The sequence below is a fragment of the Pteropus medius genome, unplaced genomic scaffold (genome assembly GCF_902729225.1).
Source record: "Pteropus medius unplaced genomic scaffold, Ma_sr-lr_union100, whole genome shotgun sequence".
NCBI lineage: Eukaryota > Metazoa > Chordata > Mammalia > Chiroptera > Pteropodidae > Pteropus > Pteropus medius.
In genome coordinates this window covers 8797790-8821117 of record NW_024344370.1, presented here as the reverse complement: position 1 = coordinate 8821117, position 23328 = coordinate 8797790, and the positions used below count along the sequence as shown (strand labels likewise).

The 23328-nt window shown below is 31.3% G+C and overlaps 1 protein-coding gene across 6 annotated transcripts in view; it reads right to left on the bottom strand.

Annotated features, from left to right (window-relative positions):
• IPO11 (importin 11) overlaps positions 1-23328 on the bottom strand; it is a 163862-nt gene that overhangs the window by 92388 nt on the left and 48146 nt on the right. For 5 of the 6 annotated variants that reach the window (XM_039870008.1, XM_039870011.1, XM_039870007.1 and 2 more), the window contains exons 8-19: positions 23202-23250; positions 21669-21739; positions 19199-19391; positions 18342-18494; positions 16949-17046; positions 14757-14847; positions 12510-12557; positions 11624-11729; positions 8657-8783; positions 3862-3895; positions 3625-3665; positions 2249-2365 (exon numbers count right to left, since the gene is read on the bottom strand). In XM_039870008.1, coding sequence (XP_039725942.1) covers positions 2249-2365; positions 3625-3665; positions 3862-3895; positions 8657-8783; positions 11624-11729; positions 12510-12557; positions 14757-14847; positions 16949-17046; positions 18342-18494; positions 19199-19391; positions 21669-21739; positions 23202-23250 — 1128 coding nt within the window. The remainder of the gene's footprint in view (positions 1-2248; positions 2366-3624; positions 3666-3861; positions 3896-8656; positions 8784-11623; positions 11730-12509; positions 12558-14756; positions 14848-16948; positions 17047-18341; positions 18495-19198; positions 19392-21668; positions 21740-23201; positions 23251-23328) is intronic. The other variant, XM_039870010.1, reaches the window with a different exon arrangement.

Sequence of the window (23328 nt, the reverse complement as noted above, 5' to 3'; positions counted from 1 at the left end):
ATGACACCTCATCTTTTAGATAATGCTTTCAACAGAATATTTAATATTTCACACGGGCCTTTTAATGTTCTTCTTTTCCTTCAGAAATGTGTAAGTTCAAAGACTGTCTGCCTGACATCACACCTGATGATTCCATGTTTCTTCTGACTATGTATTTATGGGATCCCTGCAGTGGAATAATTTAAGGTTTTCAACTACTTTTGCAGAAAGTACAGGAAATATAATCTTCAAATAATTACACACTATGGTATAAAGGTTAGGGCAACTTCTCTGAACTTCAAAGTTAAACTATTATGTGCCAGAAAGCACTGTTGTAAGACAACTCAAAATATGTATAACGTAATGGACAAAAATCAAATTCAGTACATGAAAGACAGGTGTATATAAATGATGTTGTTCTTCAAAGGTAAATATAGGAAAAAGAAAATATAAGAAAAATGAATTATAGACTATAAATAACATTTCCTATCTAAGTTCTGAAAACAAAAAGTACTACTGGATAACTATATCTTCTTATTTACTGATGATAGAATTACCTGAGCTATTTAAGCTGTCTGTGTTCTGAGACATGAGTATGGATAGAAACACAAAAGCATTTTACATTTACAAAGCAACAGAAGTTTCAAATTTTTGGATAAAAAGGTTTAGTTAGAGGTTCGGGGAGATGCAGGTAAGAAATTCCATTTCAATAACAACAAAAAATCTTTAAAAAAGTTCTATTAGCTAGATGATATATAAATAAGATTATAAAAAATAGCCAAATCTTGTTTCCATAATCAATTTTTAAACAAACAACAATTTATTGTTATTGTATTGTGATCTAAATTGAACATTTGTAATAATTTCATACTCATGAAACACCATGAGCTATGTGAGCTCAGAATTATCTTTACCATTTATACATGAGGACACGAGGTTCAACGTCTTGCCCAAGCTACCAGACTCATTGGGGTGATCATAAGGTACATAAATTTAGAATCACTATGTTGTGCATCTGAAACTAATATAATATTATATATCAACTGTAACTGAAATATAAATTTAAAATTTAAATTTAAACAATTTGTAATTTTTTAAAAATTAAAAAAAAAAAATCACCTTGCCCAAGCTAAATAGCAAAGACAGAGACCTGAAATGAGTTTAAAAGTTTCAATGACTGAACTCTCTCAATATTGTTTATAAACCAATACCAAAATAAAATAACATAATTAATGTAATGAGAACCCCAGGTATTAAGAAAATTGATAAGATATTACCACCTTTAGACAACTGGATCCAGATCACCTCAAAATAATTAACAGTGATGCAAAAACTGCCACTGAAGTTGCATAATGTTGAGTCTGAAAACTGGCAATGCCAATAAGATGTCCAAAATTTGACAAGTTCCTTAAAATCTCAAACTGAGATAAATTCTAACCCCCTTCCCAAAGGTTTTTGTGAGGATTAAATGAGAAATATATCCAAATCGCTTGGCACAGAAGTTGGTAACTTGCCATTACTCAATAATTGAGAACAAGTCTCATAAACTGACTTAGAATTAATAAACAGGCTCAAGGCATCAAAATTCACTAACAGATCCAGGAGCAGATTCCAAGTGTGTAGATTCCAATTAAGTTATCCTTTCCTAATACCTCACAGATTCACTCAGTGCTTTTCAAACAAGAATATGTAATGGTAAACTAGGATATAAGAAAGTACAGGATAATTATAGTGTGGTTTCCAAGACTATCAATTTTCACAAAGATTAGGAGTAATAGCGGATGCTGAACAATTTGACAGTTAAATAATAATTTAACTATTAAGACCTTTACATATCATTTTTATATTAAACCAAACATGGATATAATGTGAGCTAAATCACAAAACACACTTAGTTTTTAAGGTAAAAACAGGCTTCTAAGAATATTTGCCTTTGCTGACAGACATTTGTGGCTAAGCCTTTAAACACACTGAATTTTAAGAAGTACTATTAAGTATAAACTGGATCTGGTAAGAGATATAAAATTATAGTTTCTAAATACCTCTACACTACTAATCCAATTTTTAAATTTTAATTTTCTTAAGTCATTTTTTAAAACCTTGAGTATAAATATGTCAAATTTTGAATGACACATAACTGATATCAAACCTATTTTAATGAATGTTTTAACTTTTAAACAATGTATAGAAAGCAAAGACATTAACGAATTCTACATATACTCTACTTACCTCTCTGACATTTTATTTTCATGATTTAAAACAAAATTACCTGCATGTTGACTCTTTCAATCACACAAGAAAGGACATGTAAAACATGCATCTTTGTGTCACATTCTGTAACTTGCTGCAGTAACTGAAAAAGTAGTGTGAACATGGTTTCCAAATACTGCAGGTCAAAAGGGGGAAAAAAAAGGTTCAAAACAGAAATGTAAGACCTTCACATACAGACAAATAAATAAGCTTAAATCATAATGTCAAAGCAATAAATAAAAGACAAAAAGACAAAGCAACCTCAAATTGTTCAAATTGCCAGTATTTGGAACAGTGATTTTTTTTTTCTTCATTGCTGCTAATCTGTCCACTTTAGATTTTAACTCATCCACAAACAACATTTTCAGAAGAAAACTGTGTCTAAATTTTGTGCTTAAATTTTATATTGCTAACTATTAACAGTGACTTGTCATTGCTCTTCCACATATGCCTGCCATTGTGCAAGGTCTATTCATTAAAGTGAAAGAGATATCAATTACTATGCTCACATACCAACTGTTTGATGTGGCCCTTAACATATACTGCATGAAGATACAAATTTTTCTAGGTAATATTTGTAACTCTAAGAATGACAGAACATTTCTTATTCAGACAGAAAAAACAAATACCCTATGTCTGACTAGTAACTCTTACATTATAAAAATTATAGCAGAAATTAACAAATACTAGAATGCTAGATACATAAAACAAATACTTGGTATTTCAGATATTGGTTCATTTTTATACAGATTTCTAAAACATATTTTTTTCATTCTAAAATATCTAGTGATTTGTTTATTAAAGAAAAGTCTCTGCTGTACAAGTTTCCACACAAGAATAACAGAGATATTTTTATCATATACTTTTCTTCTTGCCTAGTCCTCTTAAGAACAAACACTACTGCCCAAATGTTATTGATTAATTTAACACGTGCTTACTGAGTACCAATTATGTTAAAATGCCATGCTATGTGCTGGAAGTTGAGTGAAGAATAAAAAGACAAGTAAGACTTGGTAATTATTTTTCAAGTAATTTGTAATCTAGTGTAGGATAGAGATATATACACAAACAGCAAAGCAGGATAACATAAGGAATAAAAGTAACAGACACACATGAAATGAAATCACTAGATGTTTTGTAACTGTGACAAAAGAAAAAGTTTAGCAGTCAACTCCAAAACAGATGACAAGATAGCTAAACAAACAAAAAAACAAGCAGAATAAAAGCAAACTTTCAAAGAAAAGTTCCAACAATTACTTCCAAAGTAATCTAATATATTTTTAAACTCAGTCTTAATCAATAATAGCTATATATAATTTCAGCTATAAAACAACTCTTAATAGTCAGAAGAGATAAGCAGAAATTGTTATAAAACCTAGAAATAAATATTCTTACCGGTAGAAACTGATCTGTTCTAAACTCAAAATCATCAACAGGTGAAGAGCAGTTAAGGAATACTAAGAATATGTGAGATTCATCAGGGTAAAATATATATATGAACCAAATATAATAAACCAATCAAAAATTACTTTTTAAACTATCTCATAAATTGATTTAACAAAATAATTAACAATTTTAAAGTGTTGTTAAAATTTTTCACAGTGAAGTATTTTTAAATTCTTTTAAGGATATTTAACTTCAGAGTTGTAGCTGTTTCAATACGGACCTAAAAGAAAGTACATCATGAATTTTGAATCATTCTAGAACTACTAAACATTATTAATATCAAATGATAAAAATTGTATACCAAATATCTTTCTTTACTTTTTGTTAACATTAAAGTCACACAGCATATTCACATCTAGAAATAAAAGGACATTCCTTATTTATAGGGGAAAAAAAAGTAAAGTAGTGTCTACTCCCACTCTCTTAGTTTCACATGATTTCCCTAAGGAGATTTTAATCCAGTGGGTGTTTCCAGGAAGAAAAATAATTTGCCATAAGTGTGTGGAGAGAAAGAATAGTGCAAAGGTGATGCCAGAGGGAAAGGAAAGGTTGAGAAGCAGAGAAGTAGGAAAACAGGGTGAGGCTGGGGAAGCTGCAAGATGTGTAAGTGAAGAGTGAGGGAGGAGAAAAGAAGGAAGATGAGGGAGGAGAAGGAAAACAAATTCTCATTTGTAATTTCTATCACAAGAAATCCTTGAAACGGCAAAAGATATATTCTTAGATTTTTTAAATCACCAAAGTTAACAAATACAGAAAGGTTTATACAAGCTCTTGACCTTCCCAAATCATATTTTCTTTGTATATCAGCATGTTACCTGGGAAAACCACATTATGACAGCACAATCTCCTTATTTTCTTTCAAGTTTTTCCATGACCTGATCAGCTATTTTGGTACGGGCTACCACACTCATAGTTTCCACATAAAAGTAACATGAACACAAACCATGACTACATCCTATCTGTAAAATGATATATCTAAAACTTTCATTTCCTGGCTAAGAGCCATACTTTCTTAAATGCTATCTATACTTTCCATACCTATAACAACTGTTTTTTTCTTTGCAGCTATTTTTCACAATGAAATAGTTTTAATCATTTTACAGGTGCTTCTGAGGCTCTGAGATGACTAGGCATGTTCACCAAATGGTAAGTATTCTACTGCAAAATCCACAGATTCCAAGACCCTAGAGTTCAGATGTTTTCTCACCTGCCTTTTCTTTTTATTTGTTGTCTCTAGCAGTAAAATAAACATTTCTAGATTTTTACATGATTTTAAAAATTTGCTGATTATCTACTACGTGCAAACTACTATGCCGTTTTCTAATATGAAATGACCTAAGAAAAATATGGTATGTATACTCATGCAATTAAAAATATTCAATAAGAAACTGTCATCTGCCAGGCATTGTGTTGGGTGCTGTACAAAAAGAGCTGGGTAAGATGCACCTAGTCCTTTACTTTAGAGACCTTATAATCGAGGAGAGAGAAAAACACCCAGATATTAAATAATTAATAAATATAGCTAATTTGAAAAGCTTAAGAACAGGATAATCCCCTTGAGGACATGGACTATGTCTAGTCATCTTCAAATTGTCAGCATTTAGTACTATGTATTAATAATTTAATTCACAAACACGAGAATATGAAAACCCCCAAAAGAAAATCAAATTGCCAGTACATTAACACTTAAATCTCTTTTGATTTTTCTCCACAAAAGGATGAGGGGAAAAAGGGTACAGAGATGTATTTAACCCATAATCATGACATTTATGCAAATAAGTATAGGAAACAAAAGACAGTTGAATGAAAGCTGTGCTTGCCCTCCTAATAAAAGGAAGTCAGTGCAGTATCACATGCAGAGAAAAAGATGAAATGAATTGAGACTTGCCTGCACTCCAGTTTAACTGCAAGATTAGGAAGCCAGATGATATGGGAAAACAAAAAGCAGACAGAGTAAGAGAGGAGCATTTAAAATGTAACAAATAAAATAAGAACAAAATCAGCTCTTCCTGAGCTATAAAAGAAATAAGAATTTACTGCATAGAGAGAATAAATTTTGCAGTAATTCATTAGTAATGGGGGAAGAAATGAGAACCTGAGTTTATAGAATAAAGAACTGGAGAATGTGGCAGAAGATAGGTAGAAGAGAGTCTAACACAATTTCTAGGACACTAATTGTTCAACAAATACTTGATAAATGCAAACAAAACAAAACAAAATAAAACAAAATAAATCCTCCCTTAACATGATTCTAAACATGAGTATTCATAGAATAAATCCAGACTTTCTGAAGGAGACTGAAACCCTAAGTATCCAGAACTGGATCCAGACTGTGAACTCAGCCTGTGAGTCTACACTATACTTCCAGGTGGAACCACAGAAAATTCCTGAAAAGATAACAAGTTAATTCCATACTGGAGCAAACAAATGCCATCAATGTATGAGAACCATTGGAAGGATCTCAGAAAGCAAGAGAGCAATAGAGAAATGAACAAGAAGAAACCATAGATCAACTCTACTTCCAAAGAACACTACAAAGATAAGAGTATTGAGACAATTCCACAGTCAGTGTCAATGGGAATGAGCGTTGGGATAACTGTCAAGGTGGTTGATTTGAGTTCAAGACCTGAAGTAGCCTACCTGACCATTTCCACTGCCTGCTCATAGCAGTGAATGCAATTCCACACACTAAAGCAGTATGCATGGTGCTGGGGCCAAAAATAACTGGCAGTGTCTCTGAGACTTAAGACCACCAGGAAAATGTAAATAAGTCAGCCATGAAAGAATAATCTTGAAAGGAAGTAACCTGCTAAAGAGAAAAAGAAGAATGACTTTATAATCTTTTATCCCTATCTCCTAATTTTCTTCAATAAACATTTTCTAAGACTTTACTCCATGCTAGGCATAAGAGATACTAATATAAATAATATTATCTATGCATTTATACTATTACTACTTGGTAGTACTTATAGCACTTTTTTTACTCTATTCTACAATAAAGTCAAGAACAGCCAATTACATAATTTGGTGTTTTTGAAATACATATATATTTTTCCTAAAAGGATAAAAAACATCTTCAATTTACTCATCTCCTTTTAAGAAAAAAATTCTAAAGCTCATTTTCAGATAATATGGATACTAGACATATTGGTACAAACCCAAAACTGACTACAGGAAACTTACTAAATTAAGGTTTCCTTTCTTTCTGGTTTTAGTGGCCTCATATTTTGATGTCAAACACAGATTTTTTTTTTTTTGATATTTCCTTTGGAAATTACATTCACTGAATATGTGAATTCGAAATTTATTTTGTGAAAACACAGACTAGCCTACAGTTAAAAAACTTGTAGCAGTGTTTTGGAGACACAAAGGATATGCAACTGGAAAAACAAAATCAAAACTATAAGACAGAAAGACTGACAGAATTGGGAGACCCATAGAAGGCACAAGAGTGGAAAGACAGGAGAATGTCAATGTACCCTATGTAAAATATCTCTGCCCAGATCCCAGCTGCACCTCCCACAGTGCATTCAGGGTTCACTACAGTCACATACATGCCACTAAAAGTCCCTTCTTAATCTCCATTAACTGGCTTACCATCTTGAAAATTCGCTTCTTATGCTGGTAGTAAACCTGTCCATGAAGATGGCCACTTCTTTGCTTGATATACAACAACCGTAGCACACTCCACCTCTAAACTATAAACCTGGCTGAGCAAACATTTACATTTTATATTGCCTCTCACGAAGTTGAAAGAATACACTAATGCTAATCTTTTGGTAGCTACCATTTGTTTTATTGAAGGTTGCAAGTATAACCTAAGTACACCCTTTTTAAAAAATTACTTGTAATTTCCCAAACTGAAAAATATAATTGACTCCAAAAGCTTACAACCTAAAGAAGCTCAATATATATACATCTAATATTCTGGTTAAAGAATCACCTGGGGTCCTAGGAAAAGGTTCCTCTCACCTAATATTTAGTCATTCTGTTTACACCGTGGAAATAGCTTTCTCAAACCTGAAACTTGCCATAAGCATTGCATCTGCTAAGTAACATGTTCAAAGAGGAATAGATGGGAACATATCTAAGATTTTTTTAAAAGGATTTTTCAATAAAGCACTGTAGCATTGTTGTCCTTATTAGAAAAAACAAACACAATATAAATGGAACCTTACTTCACATCATGTTTAAAAATAAATTCCAGATGGAATAAAGAACCAAAAGTGAAGAAAATGGATGTATTAAATAAGAAACAAACAAACAAACAAAAAAAACGGAAAAAGGAAATCAATAAATATGCGCTAAAATTAAAAACCTCTGCTCAACAAAAAGACAAAAGAATGAGAGTGGAAAGATACAGAGATTCAACTGCATTCATGATGTTTTATTTCTTAAATATTTAAAATATATATGAACAATTATTACAGTGCAAATATAGAAAACTGGGTGGTAAGCACATAGGTGTTCAGTATGTTAGTCACTGATTTTTTTCTCTGTTCTTGATATAATTCTTAACTTTTAAATTGTAATAAATTAAAAGCCTCGCCTTTTTAAAGTTGAGTCAGAAATAAGCTTAGAAGTAAAAAACTTCAGAGCAGTTATCATCTTAAACCTAATCAAGTTTTCCAACATTTATAACAAAAAGTTTCCAAATATTGCACTATTACAAATACTTATTCATTATGTCTAGATCAAATTTTAGTTTGTAAAATTTGGATATCTCGCATAAATAAGTTAAATTGCTAAATACTGAGGAAAAATTACAAGATTTCAAATAACCAAAATAATTTCATTCAATTTGCATTATATTCCCGCAGATCAAACAATAATGTTAAACTTCTGTGCAATTATCAGAGATAGAGATGTACTCTACCCAGTGGCCTCTGATATTATAAAATTTATGGAGTCCTATTCTAAAGAACAATATAGATTAAACCTATAAAAAGAACTCTTTTATTTACGACTTTAAACAACATACCACTAAATCTTGGTCTTGAAGCAAGTTACAAATTGCCTCATATAACATGGGTCTTAAGTCAGACTTGAATTTCACAGAAATCCACTGACCGACGAGCCAAATCACCCTGCGTCGCAATGGCTTATACCTAGATAGGGAAAATCATGAAATTAAAATGTTAAATATTTTAAGAAGTCTATTTCACTTAATATATTTCACTATTTAAATCTAAAATGCAGTAAAAAAGCAATCTACATTTTTATACAAAAGTTTTAAAGCTATTTCTAAATGTGTCACATTATAAATTTTAACAATAAAGTCCTGATCTAAAAACTTAAAAATTCTTAAGCGGACCTACTGTAAACTATTATTTTGTATTAAAGAACTATAACCTAAATATGGACATAAAAACAAGTCCATTTCTGTTCTTCAAGTAACCAAAAATGGTTAATTCAAACAGGCATAACTAGCTAACATCCCAAACCCTGAGGATGGAGAGGTCCAAAAATAATAATAAAAGAGCTCCTATATTCGATTTTCCAATTCCAATTCTGTTAGTCTCATAAAGATTATTTTTGGAATATTGTGAGAGCTTTCTAGACTTACAGGAAATAGTCATATAAATTTACACAGATTTTGGCTAAACTCTTACTTTGAAAAGGTGACCAAATATAGAATGTGGTTCAGATCATCAAAAATAATGATTTATATTTGAAAAGCTGTGAAACATTTGCAGTAACATGTACATACATTTTCTATGGTCATCTCTGCTACAGGAAACAGTAGTTCTTTGGGCAATGAGAAAAACCACAAAGCTATAAACAACTGTGTCTAAGAATTCCACCCATTAAGTCTCTTCTTGATATTATATGAATTTTAGTGGCAAGATGATATCTATTTCTGGGTGTAAATTAAAAAAAAAAAGCTAATAAACATACCATATTTTTTTTTAGAAAATTATAACCTTATAAGATGATCAAGCACATAGAAAGAATTGCTCATCATAATTACAAAATGTGTATGTCTCCTGCCCTCAAAAAGTTTATAATACACCTAAAAGAATTAAAGAATGCAATGCTATATACTAGAATTTCAGAAATGGAAAAGAGAATAGTGGGCAAAGGGAAATGGGATTTGAACAGCCTTTAAAATAAAACAGTATTCTGGACAGAAAATTGAAAACAATGCCATTTCAAGGGATAAGGACTGTTTGAACAAAATCGCAGGGGTGGAAGTAAACAAGGCTTTTGTAGAGTTAATGAAGGAATCATAGAACCAACAATTTTGGACTGAGATCTTTGAGATTTCCACATTCAACATTCTATTCCAGACAAAAAGAATGAAACTCAGAAAGGTGAAATTCCAAGACCACAGTCACTTCTGGGCAGAGTTAAAATTAGGAGTTAAATTGCTCCTCAAAGTGTGTGGTCCCTGAACCAGCAGCATCATTTTCCTGGAAGCATGATAGAATCACACAATCTGACCAGACCCCAACCTATAAGCTAAACCAGAACCTGCATTTCAACAACTGGGTGACTCATATACAAATTAAACTTTGAGAAATACTGATCTAGATCAGTTCAGTCCAAAAGAAATATAATAAAAGCCAATATGCAAGTCTAAATTTTTTAGTAACCACACTAAAACAAGTAAAAAGAAACAGGTGAAATTTTAATAGTATTTTTATTTATCTCAATATTTCCAAAATATTATCATTCCAACATGTAATCAACACATATTTTACACTGCTTTAATTTTTAAATTTAAGTTTTAGTAAATTAAAATTAATTTCCTCAGTTGCACTAAGTACATTTCAAGTGCTCAATGATCATATGTACTAGCTACTTCCCAGGACAGCACAGGTGTAGACTAAATAGTCTCTTGGATGTAAGGGCAATCAAACTGTACATCTGTCTCCCTACTGAAGGCTTTCTCTCCATCAATGGCTCACTAGCTTCCTGAGGGCAGAGTGGCAGACCATCTTATTCACCACTGGCTCTACGGGACAAGGCAAATTCTAAATGTTGAAATATTTGTTGACTGAATAAATGATTGAAGAACTAAATGAATAAATAGCTACTTACTCATCAAAATTACTTTTAAAGTACCTCTAGCTCTACGATTCTATGGTTCTCAAGATTTATAAAATGATCCATATATGGATGGCCCTCCATTCATTAATGTAGTCAAGAAATACTAACTGATCTATGACTGACTATATGCTAGGCATTCTGATAGGCACATCTACAGAAATAAATCAATAGAACTGCAAAACAAGAAGTCTCAGAATTTTTTTTGTCTCGAATTTTAAACCAAGGAAAAATTTATAAAAACTTTAAAAGACCTTTCCCTTCCATTTTACTCATTAAGTACCCAAAATTAAAATATCACACAAATATTTAAATGTACATAAAATATAAGAATGGGCAAAAGTCCTAATAAATGGCAGATAGAGCTGTGCTACTGAATTAAGTACCTCAACATGAGCCTAAAGTGTGTTCAAATGCTTCTTGCCATGGTGTATCTATAACTTACTCTACTCTCTCCCAAAAGACTTTCAGTATGCTTTGTGTTATCCCATTCTTTTCAGGATGGTAATTGGGTTAGGCTACTTTTGACGTCAGGCCTACTTCCTGCTAAGTCTCCAAATGGCTCCCTTTTAAACACATTTTCTTTCTACAATTCAGAGACTTCCATCTTCCCTAACCTTTGCATAAAATTTCACCTTTTCCTATACAAACTATCATATCTAATATCGAACACTTCAAACATATTATAATTCACATTTGAACTAAAATAACACAACAAACTTTTGTATGGTTTTCTGTTACATAAGATTTAGATGTCTTATTCCTTTCTATACTAGACACTATCAGCTAAGCCATTCTGAGTCTTTTTATCATTTTAAACAATTTTAATGGCTTATTTTCATTAGAATATCACTATGATAAAATTAAGTGTATAATAAACACAAAGTTTTATACTTGCCTATTGTGAATGACTTGTAATTCTGGAAGAAGTTGGTTTTTAAACCACTGATCAAAATCAACACTGTCAAACAGCTCATAAGCTGCTAATCCAACAGCATTATACACTAAAAAGAAGATATGAGAAAAAAAATTAATTTCAGATACTGGGCCAAATACTAAGTGCCTTATATAAGAAACTAAGCCTTAAGGACTACTTTGAAATATGTAATGTGTTAATAAAATGAAATCTAAATTGTTTCAATCACTGAAATTTTTTAAATAGACATATTTAAAGTTACTTTATGTTTTTCCTGAATATCCCTTTAGTGCTTTCGAACAGGTTATAATTATTTTAAAATATTCAAGTCAAATTATAAAAATTATAAAATAGCATCTGCTTCCAAATAGATGCAATATATAATGATCTGGTCCCTACTTACCCTCTCTCCAGCCTCATCTCTCACCAAACCCCTTAACTCCTATGTTTCAATTAAACCAAAATATTCCCAGTTCAAAAAATAACTGTGCTTGCTCCTTTTCCCTTCAAGTGTTTGTACAACTCCTGCTTCTGCTTGGAACCCTCTTTCTGCACCACCCCCTCCTCTGACTAACTCCCACTCACCCTTGTGTTCTCATATTATACTTCTTCAGGAGGCTTTCCCAAGGTACGCCAAAACTATCTTGTGGTTTTCCACAGTACTAACTGATTACCACCTACTTTAGCATTAATCAATTGGTACTATGTCATAATCAACTATCTGCTCATATGGTTATCTCCTCTACCAGACAGTTCCTGTACTTTAAGTATCCTTGTATCCTAACTCCACCAGCATAACTCCTGCTACAAAACAGACACACCATCTATCAAAGAAATAAATGTTTCTAATCACTTTAGTTTAACATACCAGCATCTTTGATTAATAGTGCATTCATATCTTCCACATTAGTGGGCCCTGAAAAAATAAGTATCAGTAAAAGTAAATAAAATTAGCTATTAATAAATATTTTATTTAAACTCAATTTGTTAGTTTCTTGATTCAATTAGGCACAATATATTTTATGATACTAAATATATGTATAGGTGTAAAGGGAAAGTCTAAGTTTTATTATCATCACTGTTAGAGAACACAGGTACAATAAGTAAAACTATATTATAACTTTAAAAACCATTCTAGCATCTTTGAAAAATGTAATATTAAGCAACAGTCTAGAAAAAGGCATGCCCCAAATTGCTACTATATTATGCTGTTTGTTAAAAAAAAAAAATCTTTAAAAGAAAAGAATAAAAATATGAATTTCACAACAGAAAATAAAAGAACAAGAACAGGCAATTCATACAAGATGCTCTAAATACAAAAAATAAACCAGGTTATAATAGTACATTAAAAAGTGACAACAAAATTAAAAGTGCAAACAGAAAAGTGATTGCCATTATGTAATGTGGACATTTTAGAATAAAAAGGTGGTAGTCTCTGCACTATTATCCAGAAAGGAGAGTACCATGGTTAAGACATGAAAAACAGTTTATTACTATTTCTTTAGAATAAAAAGATTTCTAGAGAGTGTATCAAAGCACTTTTCTGTTAAATATGAATTTTTAAACTCACTAGTCTAATAAGCTAGAATAAGTACAGCTCTAAATAAGCAAATTGCTCCAGAACTAGACATAAAACCTGAACTCCAATCACTAAAAACGTTACCAGCATACAGCAACTTATCAGAGTGTAACTTACATAGCTTATCCACTTTCCTACAGCAGCTTAAAAAAAAAAAATGGATGGGAGAAAACGAATAATGTTCTAACTTCACCAAAAATGTAACTTAAGCAGCATAAATATTATCAAATTTAAGAATCTATAATCCCACATCAAGAAATTAATAAATTATACATTCAGAAATCAAATGTATTTTCATTCCCATAAGAAAATATGATTACTACTCAATTATTTTTTAAAATTACCACAGTAGAACTTGACTGAGAGCTCATTTTTCCCCCTTGGTTTATAATTTAAGCAGGAACACTCTACTAGGTTTTTGAGAGAAGGAAAGCCTAAAAAGTGAGCTACCCTCTAACTACTACAAATGAGATCAGCAATCTCCCTCCCTACAAATTCTCTTCGTGTTGTTTCCTTACATCATCACCTACTCAATCCCTGATCCCTTACAATGTGATTCCTACCCAACCAATCAAGTAATTTTTTGTCTAAGATTCTACTGCCTTCTTTCCTCTTACAGCACTGGACATTTCTGACAACATGCTCTTCTCCAGAATTCATATCCATACTTCTCTTCATATCTGAGAGAGCTTCTTACCTTTTTTTTTTTTTTTGCAGGGTCTTCACCTCCTCATATCCCTAAAGGTGAAAGTCTCAGATTCTGTCCTTGAACTTCTTTTCTTCTTCCAAGGCTCCTCATACACACCCCCCAAAAGTAAAGCTCTATCTACAACAACTATTAATAACTGCTTTCCCTGTTATTAAGACTCTGAAGTTCAAGATCATCTCTGATCACTTTCCCCAGGCCAGCACAAGTCAATTAGTTGCCAAAAGTCAATTAATCAACAAAAAGTTACTGAGTGTGCCAGGCACTGGGAATAATGTGTGAACAAAACAAAAAAAAAAATCACTGTCCCCTCCATGGAATTTACAGTATAGTAGAAAAGTCAGTAATGACAAATTGTTAACAGTTAAATAATTAAAATTCCTTGTGTACAAAGTACAATGATCAAGTGCTAAAAATTTCACTTTATCATTCTCTCTTAAATCCGATATCTTCTCTCCATGCCCATAGCCACTGTTCTGAGGCTAACATTTATTATTTTATCCTTTTCTCTCACTACTTCTCACAACATGCTCCAGATGGACTATTTCCCCAAGCAATATACTTGACTGCCTATTTCCCTGATGTGGCTATTAAATTTACAATAGCTAAATCTATCACATTAAAGGCCAAAAAGGCCTTCTTTCATAAATTGCTCATTCTTGTTCTCTATCCTGAAGGCTATGACTGCAGAAAAGAACACATTCAGTCTTTCTCAAATTCATATACTTATATGATCTAGGAAACAGGGCAATGCACATATTAGGAGTTCAAATTATTTTAACTGAATATTAATTAACAGATAAATTAAAATATTGCAAAATATATCTCACCTTGAAGTGTCTGCATCATTTCTAGAAGTACGGGAGTAAGAGTCTGATTATATTCATGGAATATATCTATAAATAGTACTTCAGTGCAAGGCTAGAAGGGAAAAAAATTTCTAATGAAAATTACATTAATTCTATAATAAAGCAAATACTTATTCTTAAAATCCTAGAACTCTAAAAATGTTTCCAAGTCTTAATGTTTTCTTTTCAAAAAGTAGATTACTATTTTTTGTAAACACAATGGGAAACAAAATCAAATTATAATAATTTAATGCATAATATGCAGAAAGTTTATTTCATTGTTTAAATCATTTGGCACTAAAAAATGCTTAGTTTTTTGAGGACCCTCCATACTGTTTTCCATAGTGGCTGTACCAATTTGCAGTCCCACCAGCAGTATATGAGGGTTCCTTTGGCTCCGCATCCTCTCCAGCATTTGTTATTACATGTCCTGTTGATGACAGCCATTCTAACAGGTGTGAGATGGTATCTCATTGTGGTTTTGATTTGCATTTCTCTAATAGCTAGTGATGTTGAGCATCTTTTTGTTTGTTGGCCATTTGTATGTCCTCTGGGGAGAAGTGTCTGTTCAGATCCTCTGTTTATTTTTTGATTGGATCATTTGTTTTTTTGTTGTTGTTGTTACTGAGTTGTATGAGTTCTTTGTGTATTTAGGATATTAGGCCCTTATCAGAAGTGTTGCTTGCAAATATATTTTCCCATTTGGCTGGCTGTCTCTTTACCTTGTTGACTGTTTCTTTTGCTGAGCAGAAGCTTTTTAGTTTGATGTAGTCCCATTCATTTATTTTTGCTTTTATTTCCCTTGCCTTTGAGGTCAAATTCATAAAATCCTCTTTAATTCTAAGGTCCTTGAGTTTCATTCCTATGTTTTTTTCTATGCATTTTATTGTTTCAGGTCTTATATTCAGGTCCTTAATCCATTTTGAGTTAATTTTGGTATGTGGTAATAGACAACAGTCTAGTTTCATTCTTTTGCAGGTGGCTTTCCAGTTTTCCTAGCACCATTTATTGAAGTGGCTTTCCTTTATCCACTTTATGTTTTCCACTTTTTTGTCGAAAATTATTTGCCCATATAAATATGGGTTTACTTCTGGACTCTCAATTCTGTTCCACGGGTCCATGTGTCTGTTTTGTTGCCAATACCATGCCGTTTTGATTACTGTCGCTTTGTGATATAATTTGAAGTCGGGGAGAGTAATGCCTCCAGCCTCGTTCTTTTTTCTCAGGATGGCTTTGGCAATTCGGAGCCTTTTGTGCTTCCATATGAATCTGATGATTTTTTGTTCTATTTCTTTAAAAAATGCCGATGAAATTTTGATAGGGATTGTATTAAATCTGTATAATGCTTTAGGTAATATGGTCATTTTAACTATGTTGATTCTTCCAATCCAAGAACACAGAATATCTTTCCCTTCTTTGTATTTGCTTCGATTGCTTTTAATAGAGTCTTGTAGTTTCATTATATAAGTCCTTCACATATTTCGTTAAATGTATTCCTAGGTATTATATTCTTTTTGTAAAGCAAATTTTAAAAAAATTTTAAAGAACTAATAATTTCTCTGATTTACAATGTCTCTGGTTTTCTACATAAGCTTATGAAACTCAAAACAGCAAAACATATTTTTAGAAAAACAATAGTAAATTATGTAAACACATGTCTTCACAATAAGAATAGCTCAAAGATTGCATTTGATAAATCTTCCTTAAAGGTTGGCCATATTAATAAATGTACATTTAAAAATAATTCTATAACTAAAAGCAATGAGCTGGTCTCAGAATCATACTAAGTGGTTACAAGAAATAATGTTATCAACAGAAGCTTTATAATTACTGAAATACTTCAAAGGAAATAAAAATCATTCTAGTTGAAAAGAGCTAATGTTCACTTTCAAGAACTTATTTCTTATTTCTACAACAGCAATTACTTCCCAATCAAAATGACTACAAAATGAAGAAAAGTCTAATTTGTAAATCCCCAACTTAATGAAAAAATGTTTTTCAGATTAAAGTTCATATTTTATTAAGTACTTTCCTCTCAAATATAGATTATTGTAATTATAGTTTCCTATCTATCTGACTTAATATTTGGAATCTTCGGGAGAGTATCATTCTCTACTAAGAGTTATCAAAACATTAAGCTTTTCCCTATCATTTTTTCTTTCATCAATACTTACCCTCAAACTGTATTTCCAAGAATCTCCTCCTGTTTCTTCCACTGCTACAATTAAAAATATGACAAATAATGCTCTCCAGAAATAATAGTTTCCAAAATCTCAGTTTGAAAAACAAAAATTTTAAATATTAGTTTAATATTTCTGTGAATTGTTTTAAAAGGAACACTAAACGCAAATCCTTGGAAACACAAGGTTTTATATAGATTACTATAAACTACTACTAAATTACTATAAATCATATCTGTATATGTCACAGTCACCTATCAAGTGCTTTCATCCATAAGCACTCGCTTTCATTAAAAATTATGTATGGAAAAAGCTCAAAGTATTTGTCTCTTCCAGAGTATCTGATATCACCTGATCAGACACTATCTCTACAATCCTGAGAAACATTTCATTTCAATACAATAATCATGTTTCACAAAATGATTAGTTACATTTTCCATAAATTTCCCACATTTAAAGTAAAACACTATAAGGACTTTTAAAAATCTGGGGATTCAATATTTCAGTTACAATATTACATATTCTGCATAAAGGAAGCAATAAGAAACAAGATTTTAGCTAACAGACAAAAACAAAAAAAATGTACTGTAGAGTGTACTATTGTATTTTTTTATGAACTAAATTATTTTCAAATGACAAAAGGAAGAAAAGTCTTCCAGAATGCTTCGGGCATTCTTAAAATATTAGGAAACATATGTCTATAATTACAAAAAGGCACCCAGCGAGAGAGATAAGTAGAGGCTCTAAAATCTAGCCTATGCCCAACTATAACCAAAGTAATTCACACAAAGGCACTTTATTCACACAGAGTTACTTCTTCATGAGACACACAATTCCTTGACTTTCTGTAGCAAGGGCCCAGATAGATGTATTCGCCTTATCGACTAATAAAATTCAAAAAGGTAAAAAGATTTGTTAAAAACATTTTAACTACCAAAAAATGTATTTTAAATTAAAAATTTAAATAGGTAACCCAATCAGCAATTCAGAAATTTTCATCTCCAGAATACCTTTCCGAGGTAAAAATTTCTACAAATTAAAAATATTATGCAATGAATCACAAAGTAGAAACTAACATGATAAAAGACTGGCAGTTAATTTTATATTTTTGTTTTAAACTACATAATATATCTATAATTACTAAAAATTAAAAAGGTCCCTTTCTAGAGAAAATTCTATATATTTGAAAAGGTCACTCATCTTCTGCTCCTCAATATTTTCTAATGGCTAGCAAGAGAGGATAAGTTAATTTTTAAAAACCAGTATTCTCACATCGAAAGTGCCATGTTAAAATACAATGTGTTATTATAACTATAATTCAAATAGATGATATCTATTTATGAAAGGAGGAGAAAAGCCATGTGAAAACTGAAAAACTGATTCTTACTAAAGCCTTCGGGGTCTTCTTCCCACATTGTCAGTTCTTCTTCAGTTAACAGAAAATAATGAGAGACTAATCTTCTACATATCTCTGTCAAAGTGGGATATGTGAAGAAGGCCATCTTAATCTTATGAGCTTCAAGGGTTTCAGGGCTGCTATCTAGAAAAATAAAATTTTCAAGTTAATTGTACGTTCTACACCCAAGTTGGATTATGAAAAACAAATAAATTTAAAAATATACTTTTGGAAGAAAAGATACAGTGGTGTATAAATGTTCATTTTTATTATGGACAAACCTCAAAGACTTTTCTTTTATTCATACCACACACACATTAGTCTTGCTTCTTTCCTACCACTATAGCTTATACATTATCATGCCATATTATCAATCTAAACTGAAGTGACTTACTTATATATGTCTTTCTCTCTCCTACAAGAATTTCTCATTCATCTTGGTACATATGCACACAAATGAATCCCAAATAATACAACAATTTAACCTGTCTGGAAGCAACCCCACTTTATATAGTCAGAGAAAAATTTTAATCATACAAATAAATACAGCCTACAACATGAGCTGCAGTGATTATTGTAGTACTTTAATCTTAAAGTCCCCAGGCTTCAACTGATCTTCTATTGTGCTACATAAGACAGTTTGCTAAATGCATTATATGGTTTTTAAAAGCTGGCATTCACATAATAAGACTTGAACCCTTATCTCTAGTTTATGTCCCAGCAACATTTTATTTTTCAGACTTAAATAAATGAATTTCAAAAAAAAAATTACATGAAAATAGCAATTACTTCACACTTCAATTAACATAGAAAAAGTTAAAAAATAAAACTACCAGTAAAAGCATTACCTTCAAAATTTTTGGATGGCTTATAGGCATAATTTTTGACAATCATCTTAATAAGATTCATGCATTGGACAATGAATCGTTCAAATGTAACCCCTTCACCAACTTCTGTAAATACATAGCTTACAGAAAATTCCAGTGATCTCTGAATTAGAGGAGTAAATGAAAAAGGATGCTGATCCAAGAAGTCCAAAAGCTACAAAAAAATATAAATAAATAAAATGTATTTTCCCTAAATTAATACAGGAATATATTCACCCGTAAGTACATCTGATAACTTTGCTAATAAACGTTCAGCAAGTTTTGAACCTTGGTGGGGAGTCTGTGTATATGCAGTTTCACATATCATATACATGTAATATATGTGTAATATACATGTAATATACTTTTTTTGATTTACATCATGTATTGTGGATTATATCAGATATCTCCTAACCAGCCCTTTCCATTATTTCTAATACAAGGTCCAAAACAGACCCACTTCATAATTTGTTAACAATGGGTAACTATAACACAAAAAATTTAAGTAAACAAAAGGCCTTTAAAAAGTACATTAAGTCCTCACTTAACATCAATAGGTTCTTGAAATGATATATAACAAAATCATTTTTACCATACATTAATTGATATAAACAAGCATTAAGTTCCTACAGAATCTCATCCACACTGTATATGAAACAACATTAAGCAAAACAATATAATTCAAGGACCCATTTATAACAAAAGCAAAGAATCAAAATGTTATTCTGTTTTTCCTGCATGAACTGTATTTTGAGGCATCAAATAGTTGATGAGGGACATTTCTTCTTTATAGAAGAATTCCAGCTCATAAGCACAAAAGGAGTAATAGAATTAGAATGCGACCATTTTGTGACCCCTAATGAAAATGGATGTAGGCCACACAGAAAAAAAAAGCCTGAATGTGATCAAGTCTCTAAATCTAACTACAAATTTGTAAGAAAGATGAGAGGAGGAGGAGAGGGGGATAAAGACAAACATGTTAAATAACAAACACATTAGGATGCAAACAGCCAAATCCAAAACAGGAAAAACTCTACAGGAAATGTTGTTACCTCAACAAATAAATATGAGCAAAAAAAAAAAAAAAAAAAAGGATGAAAAGAACTGACACCATTGAATTCTAATTCAAACCAAGTAGAAAAAATCTGAGAGAAATCTGAAAACTGACTAAATATTTAGATATTAAGAAGTCGTTCCTACTTTTTAAATGTGATAACCATGTTAAGATTGTGTTTTGTTAATCCCTTATCACTTAAAGACATATATTCAAATATTTACAGATAATACTGTATGATATCTGGATTTGCTTTAAAACAACCAGCCAGGAGGGGAGGAAGAGGAAGCACATAGACAAAACAGAATTGACCATGACCATATGTTGACAACTGCTGAAGCTATTCAAAGTATTCAATCCTATTTGGAGGCATATTTGAAATGTTACAATTTTTAAAGTTTTAATAAAGTCAGAGATCATAAATATGAGTTTCTTAAATGAAATTATTTATGAATACTGCAGAGCCCTATTGACTAACCACATCATCTTATTTTACTTTGTTTTGTGCGTTTTGTTCTTAACTTAAGGAATCTAAGTTAATTTTATACTGGCTCTTGGAAGATTAGGTGTGCCTTTGCTATTGAGGCTATTTAGAACATGAGAGTTGGAAATGAAGACAAATGAACTAAAAGAAACTGCTATCTAACCAAAAAAAGAAAAACAGCTCAATTCTATTCCTTATTTTCCCCTCCCAAGGAACAGACAACCTCAATCTTATTAATGAACCTTCAATGAAAAAGGAGAAGTAGGCTAAAGGTTTAGACACTGCCACCTGTCTTCAACCACCTGTTTCAGTAAAATGCAGTCCTCAAACCAGGTCTTCCTGATTGCTATAACCCAATTCTTTGTACTTTCCCAACCCCAAGGCCCAAATTTCCATAAAAATTAATATTTTTATAAAACTTAATTTCATCAGAAATGTATATACATTGCCTAGCAGTGAGTGCATCCATATAATTCTATTCAAAAGATGTTTAATTCGATGATGATACTCTATCATTGTGAATATACAAACTTCCTGATATTATACTGCCTGATACTCTTATCTACTTCCTGCTCAGATGCACTGGTATCTTCTTTATCTGTTTTTTTTTTCCAGTGGGTATGAGAATAATGAGTTTTAGAGGAATCAACTTCCCTAACAGTTAAACAGTTATTAGAACTGACTTTTTAGACCAAGGTGACTTAGACACTATAACGTATGGTATATAAGTTTAATTATTATATGCATTCAAAAGGCTTCGAGATACAAAAGTTTTTTTAAATATATTTTCCTATAAAGAGGAGATAAGTTACACAAAAGTGAAAATTTATGCTTATAAAAATACCATTTTCCTTATTGAATTTGCATATGTATTTCATTTGAGAAAACATAGTTAAGATAAAAAGAAAACTTACCACTTTAGTAAAAAGAATAATGGTCTTTTCCAGTCTATCTCTACATACATTATCTGTACCTATACTTCTACCTGTTGAAAATATATTTCAAATATTAGTACAGTTTATAATAGTCTATAAATTACAAACTAAGAAAATGACAAAACTTTTAACAAAAATACTTATATGTTTTTGCATATTTTGCAGAAGGAATTCATTATTGTGCATTTGCAACTCTCAATAAACTACAAAAATAGTTTTTATAAAACAATACCAAGATTTGCACTTATCAGACACAGTAATCCTCAGTGCCATGTTTCACAAAATTAATCCTAAAATAATACAAATGGAGGACATTTCAATGTAAAAGGGCAACAATTTTATCCATAAATTATGTCACATTTTCAAAAATTTAAATTAGTCATAGTTGAAATACTTTTCAAGCAACATGTAAAAATAAGGTCTCAAAGATTAAAATACTCATTATTTTTCCTGTATCTCTGAAAATTTCTTCTGATAATTTCCCCAGTATAATAATTAAATTTTGTATCAGAATAATGTCCATCAGCCCCTCAACTACTCTGCTCTCTAATCATACTCTTCATATTCTGTCTCATCATTTATCCCATTCTCTTCTCCTTCTGCTTCTCCCATAGGGATAATCAAAGAAAAAATACCATCTTTAGAAAAATGAACTACATTATATCAAGTGTCTTATTTATCTTTGCATACACAGTACCTGGCAATAGTATCCACAGTATTTTTACTAAACTGAAAATGACTGACATGAAACAATCAGTAACACCCTAAAAGTGAGTACATTAAAATATCTCCTAAGGGTAATAAGTCCTCAAATACAAACACATATACATAAAAACACACATGTATATAAGATATACATACCTGTATGTGTATACAGGATACATATACATGTGTGTGCATGCCCACGTGTATGTGTATCCTGAGCAAAGGTGCTTACAACACGGGAAACAGAAAAGGATAAAAAAAACCCCAGCATAAAAAAAGAAAAAAAAGACCACCAGTATAATACAACACAAATGTAAACATCAAATTCTCTTGTGTGGGGTAGTGGATTAAAAGAGCCTTAAAGATAAGCCAGTGAAGGTTAACAGACAAGGGATTTACAAATTGAAATGGACAAGGGATTTAAGGACATTTATATCATATAGATATGTAAAATGTACTAAAAGAAGCAATCTATAAGAAACCTAAACAACAAATGCATAGGGTCTACACGTAAAGATTATTTGTTAAACATGACTGTTGTAGACATCTGCACAGAAAAGAGTAGTAGCAATAGAAATATAGAAAAAGATATAAACACAAAGTAGATTTCTTTTTTTAAAAGACAGTTTCCTCAATACTAAAGAAAAGACAGGTATGTGAAAACAAAACTAAGCTTCCAACTTAACCTCAGAGAATTAATTATCAAAATACAAGATTTTAGCCTCTCTCCAGATTTGCAATTGCAGAGCAGAAGCTATTAATGAATAACGATTCTACAGTAAAAATCACTGTCATGGAAGTACTTACTGCATTCCAGAAATTGTTTTAGACGGTCAAATATTCCATGTAAAAAACCCTAGAAAAGAATATATTTTTAAAGTGTCTCAATTTATTCTGTTATAAACATTTACCTTATACTTTTTTCAGGGATACA